Here is a 6,000-nt window from a genome sequence, read left to right as displayed (position 1 = left end):
CTTGGCTACCCGGAGAAACTTAGTGTAAAAGTATTTTTCTCAAGGGCACAACGGTGACAGTGAACACACCCATTTTCCTGGCTACTGCACCTTATCCTTGTTGACTATTCCACCACTGGACACTAGCCTACTGATTTGCTTCCTCCCTGCTTCTTGCCCTCTAGGCCTCAGACATGCGTTACTGCTGGATGTCCAAATTTTTCTCAGATTACTGTAGGTCGAATGAACACACCTGAGGGCCAGCTCTTTGATTTTAGTTGTACATGTAGATTATTGTCTTTCGTCTCTAGTGTACAAGCTGACCGATGAATTCCCTTGCAAAATAATTATCAGTATTAGCTACAGTATTACTATTAGCTAATAGTATCGGCTACCTTTACATTGATGTGCCTCTGATTGTTTACTCCTAAATTAACCACATAGTTACTAGAAACTGTTGGAAATATGGTGAATTATTCAAAACCAAAGCAGTGCTTTGGCACATTTAGGGTAAGAGGCTAGTCAGGGGCACATTTGGTCCTCAAAACGGATTTTGGGCATATAGCTTAATGGATATCACATAGAGGATGCCAAATTCACTCATCAAACTTGATTTACTTCACTGTCAGGTATGCAACCATGTGTTACCATGTGTTATCCCACCAGAGTGATGAAGCCGGTTCAGTATATTTGGGTTTACGGTGAAAATGAGGAGGAATTGACTGACAACCATTCGCACCGGGTTAGTTTCCCACCATTTAGAGTCTGCTGGGCCACCCAAGTCTACCCAAGCATTGTGTCTTGCCAAGTTGCCAACCCAAACAAAGTCAAGTTTTTTTTTCTGTTGCGCATCTGCACAGTGTGCAGCCTCCAGCCCTGTTTGGATATATATTTGTTGGTGTTGAGTATATTGGTAGCCTATGTCCTGTGTGTATGTGTTAGGTAAACCCCCCTTGTAATGCCTTAAAGGTAAACTCTGGCCATTTTTTTACATAGATCTGTTTCTCGAAGTCTCCGAGTGCTGCTACAAGAAAAAACCCAGAAAACAATCGGTGCTACCTAGCTCGAGTTGCTGCAGCCAACAGAGTAGCATGGCAGCTACAATGCTAGTGGGATGCCCCCGGAGTGTAGCACTGTAGCTGCGTGGCAGCTCTAGCTATTGGCATGGCTGGGCAAAAATACATGTGCAATACAAAAATGTATTTAAAAATAAAATATCAAATGCCCTAATTTTAATTGTATCAAAATAAACTAGCCAACACCATGTATCAAAATAAAAGACTGTATTATTTGTATTTTGAAAGTACTAAAAATAGTCATGAAACAGTAAAAAAAAAATGACTCACTGATTGAGCAAAGGCTTTTCACTGCCTACGAGACATGCCATAACTTGCAAACAGTCAACAGATTAACTATGCTGACCGGCCTGTTTCATCTCGTAGCCTAAATATTGTATCAGAGATGCACTCAAAAAGTCACAACTGAACTTGTCAAATGGTACAAAGTGGAGACAAGTCTCTGACATCGTCAATGCGTGCCCAGATTGAGCAATGTTGTCAGGGACCAATATAACCGGTCCCATGTATTACAGTTGGATGATTAAAGTTCTCAAGAAACTCATCATTAAAGTTCTCAAAAATATTTGTGGCTGGTAGAGGGAGTGTATTGGGTGTGTGAACAACCTATATAAGTTACTCATTTTGCACTGGAAAATCTTCCTGAATCCCAATGTTATGATCACAACAAGTCTGGATACTAAGTCACCAGACAGAGGCTACATTCATTGTTTTGCACTTTTATAATGTCATCACATTACCAGAAATATTTGGCAGTATTTTTAAACTACAGAAGTATACCTATAAAGTACATGTTGATGCAAAATATGAAGCCATTTTCCTCAACAAAATAACATTCAAATAACAGAGTACTACTTTGTATTTTAAATACATGTATCAAAAACACTGCCCATTCCTGGCTGTTGACTGCAGCAACTAAAGCTAGGTATTGACTTCCTTGTGTTTGCATTTTTGCCAATTTTGTTCAAATTTGACCGCTTTGCTATGTTGCCCACCCAAAATGTAGACCAGCCCACCCAAATATGGTAGACTAGAAACAGCCCTCTGTGTCACTTTAGATAAAAGTGTCTGCTAAATATCAGTCAACTTTAAAATGCTTTTGTCCAATGTAATATATCTAATTTTGTCTAATCCTAAATTCTACATGGCAAAGAACACATCAGACAGTCAGATGAAATCCTATAGGGCCTGCACCAAATCTCCTTTACTGTCTGTAGACTACTTGCTGTTGTTTGCCAGCTGTTGCTTGGATACTGTCATGTCAACTGCCAGTCCTACTTTCAGATTAGGCCATAAATACTCAGAGGCCTCAATTTGACAATGATATTTAGTCATTGATTCAATATGTATTGTGATTATTCTACTTCTGACACTTTGTACTTTTTACAAATACAGTGGGACAACCCTACAGCTTAAGCATCCTGAGGTAGGCTAGAGAAACCGTTTTGTTCTAACAGAGCCTTCACAGAGACCAGAAGTCATATTGGATATGGTGAACTAGGCTAAACACCACCTGCACATACCTGGACATTATTGCATTAGGAAACTCTCAGTGAATCAGTTTGACAGCTGAAGATGGACACAGAAACGAAAACGGAATGTTCCTTTCTACCTTCAGGCACTCATTCATCTGCCGTGGGTCCCTCTCATTGATCAGGGGCCTGGTGTCGCTCTGAGTGGAGATCTCATCTTCCTCCTCCTCCTCTTCCTCCTCCAGGACTGTCTCTAGAGGCATCTTCCAACTCAGCTGCTGCAGCTGCTGTGGTTGTGTCTGCTGTGGCTCGTCCATATCGTCCAGGTCAATGTCCACCTCCTCATGGTCCATTCCATGCATCATGGTGCCCCACACACGCTCTCACACTCACAACAGCAGAGAGAGAGAGAGAGAGAGAGAAGGAATGAAGGGATAGAGAGATAGGGAGAGAGGGGGAAGGGGTCTAGCAAGAGAGGAGGAGAAAAGGGTGAGAAAAGAGAGAGAGGAACTAGCAAATTAGCGAAGCCAACGTCCACACACTGCCACTCAGTCCTTCTCACTGCTGCATATTCACCTGATCCTGTCTAGAGCTCCCACCAACTCACGTACAGGCAGACACATACTCACACACACTGTGGCTGACAGCCTAAACCCTGGTTCGGCATGGGCACTGCTTCGCTGTAGGTTATATTGGGAAACTGACCGTGCCCCGACTGGAATTTCCAAACCCCTGCTCGCTTGCTCGGGTGGATCACAGCCCCCCTACTCCCCTCCTGCACCCTCCCCTCCAATACAGACGTTATTAATATCTTAAGGGCCGAGCTCCACATGTGCTCCGTAAATACTCCCTCACTCCTGGGAGAGGCACTGAGGAGAGCAGATGGGCCAAACCGGGAGAGCGGCGCACAGCAACTCGTGTCACGTCAAGTTAGGAGACCCCTCAGGGAAGAGGAGCCTCTCCACTCATACGAGCGAGAAGCATGAGAATGTCTTCCACTGCCACCGGCTTATAGGCAGGTGTGAATCCATGCTTGAGAGCGGTCCTGACGTGACCCTGTTGTTCATGAAAGAGCGTGGCCTGAAGGGGTTCTATTGGGGAGGACTCATGTGTACCATAAACACTGTGGCCTTTGCATTGCTGGTCTGTTGAGATCTATGGCGACGGCATTCTGTGATAACAGGTGCTAGGAAATCAAAGCAACAGTTAAACTAGTGGCAAACGTGCCGTGTGACAGTGCACTGATACAGAGGCGCCACCTTCTGGCCAGCACCATTTTCAAGGTCTCTAGGGTTTTTTTTCCATCTTGTACTCAAAAGGATAGGGTATGATAAGACTCTGGTGTGTAGTTGCCAGTTTCAACAGTGTCTGGACTATATAAAAATGTCCTTGCATCTCCTCATGACAGAGACTCTGATAATAATGACATGGTTCTCATTCATTTAATACCCTTCCCGTCTATATAATGCAATAGTCAGTTGAGGCCTTGCGATCTTGAGATGTTTGCAATGCTTACAATTTACAATGTTTGAATCAATTAAGCTTTTGTTAAATTTCTGTTTTTAAGGAGTTTCAAGGAATGCAGGGTTTTCTGCGGACTGTAATTCCTAGGCTTGTAGTTCCACGAATTCTCAATTACTGAAATTGCTGGCTGTCATTAATCTGTTATATACTGTATTAACAGTTCCTGTGAACAAATACAATTGCTGACATCAGCAACATCCACAGGGCTCTCGTGTGAATTTCACTCCCACTGAGAAATCCTGGAAATGTACTGAGCAGCAGAGGCACTGAGTCGGAAGGCTGATCTGTGTACAGAGTCAGTGAACTACGTCAGGCCGACTCACTGCCGGTCCGCACAGTGTCAAGTGCAGCGTCCCAACAGGGCTTTTACTGAAGTCTACCTCCGACAGTCCCCAACCTTTGGATCCATTAAAGGATCATCCACATGATGTCCATGAGTAAGAGATGGAAGACGGTCAGCCGGCCCATTAAAACATCTGTTTCCAATGAAAGAGCCAAGAGTGTTGACCTTTCGTACAACTTTAATCTTATTTAAAAAGTTGTATGTTCTATATAGCACAGCAGCACAGATTGTCTCATATATCCAGGATTATTCAGGACTACAAACACCACTGAATGATATCAGACAATATAATGTGTCACATACCATGTGTTAAATTGATAGGTTTTGAAATGTGTGGCCAATATATTTCAGTGCTTAATTTTTTTAAATTTATTTTTACGTGATGCCCGTCTGTTTGAATGCCTGTGGAACACAGAGGGGGAGATAAATAAAGGGCGAGAACAGAGTGTACAAAAATGCGGCTGGCGAGAAGCACAAGGACACAAGATGCGAGAGCAGCCTATACAGTACATCTGTTGCTGTGTCCATATGCTGGATGTATAGCTGGAGACGCGGCAATGCCCGCGTGCTAATGGCTAATGTCTGCGCATCGTGCAGGAGAGAAGAGACACCAGATGGCCTGGAGTGTTTGCGCTCGTGGTCCGAGGACATGGAGACGGGAGGCACACTTGAACTTTGACCCTCTCCACCTCCTCTCCCCTATACTCCTCCAGTCATGAGGCTTGTATGATGTTTGTGCCTTTAGCCGTATGAAGAAAACCGAAAGGAGCTAGACAGCACAGAAGAAAATCTCATTAGATAATTGAGAAAAAATAGAATGTAATTGATAAGACAAAATATTCTATTGACTGGTATTACAAATGACAGAAAGCAGTGTTAATATCATTCTTCATCTTTATTTTTTATTACTTTCCTCATTTCTTTTAAACTTTTGGTTATATTCTATTTTTGAAGTTTACTGTGTAGTTTAACAAGAGGAGGAGTGATTACTATGCTGAAAGTCTGGAGAAAACTGGTTTATGAGTCCTAGCACACAGAACACTTGGCACTGTTAATAAGGCACTTAGGCATAATTAAACGACCTTGATCAGTCTAGCCCTTGACAAAGGCATGAGCATATTGAGAGGAGAACAAAGGCAGGGAATGAACACAATTATAAACTGCACTGCTAAATGAACATGAATCCAAGACACAGATGCACACCTGTGTTATGTGCTTATCAGATGTTTAACTTTATATAGTTTGTTAAGTGCATAGTGCACTTTTAAGTGATTTGAATGTTGAAACATGGGTGTGTGAAATGGTAGTCTAATTATGATATTCACATTAATACTCTAAACGTTTGTTGTGCCATGCCACAATGTTGTGGAGTGATGTGTTAATGTCCTTATGGGCTTTTGCTGCCTCACTGGAGATAATTTTACATCATTTTCATCAGTGCTGATGATGATGGAATCATCTCATAATCTCCTATCCCCATTTACCCCCGTCTGTGAGAAATGCCGCTCGAAGGCAAACCATATGTGTTGGACCAAGCCCACAGCTCTGGCATTCCATTCTGATTCTGTGAAATGTTCCATAATGCCTCATAGCGTAGCATAGAGTT

General features: G+C 42.7%; 1 protein-coding gene across 1 annotated transcript in view; it reads right to left on the bottom strand.

The window, feature by feature from the left end:
- Positions 1 to 3,518, bottom strand: part of cav4a (caveolin 4a) — a 5,906-nt gene extending 2,388 nt beyond the window's left edge. The window contains exon 1 of the mRNA XM_062545075.1: positions 2,668 to 3,518. Coding sequence (XP_062401059.1) covers positions 2,668 to 2,892 — 225 coding nt within the window. The 5' untranslated portion in view covers positions 2,893 to 3,518. The remainder of the gene's footprint in view (positions 1 to 2,667) is intronic.
- Between the last annotated feature and the right edge of the window lie 2,482 nt (positions 3,519 to 6,000).

Source organism: Sardina pilchardus, chromosome 9 (assembly GCF_963854185.1).
Source record: "Sardina pilchardus chromosome 9, fSarPil1.1, whole genome shotgun sequence".
Classification (NCBI taxonomy): Eukaryota; Metazoa; Chordata; class Actinopteri; order Clupeiformes; family Clupeidae; genus Sardina; species Sardina pilchardus.
This window is presented reverse-complemented; position numbering and strand designations above follow the sequence as displayed.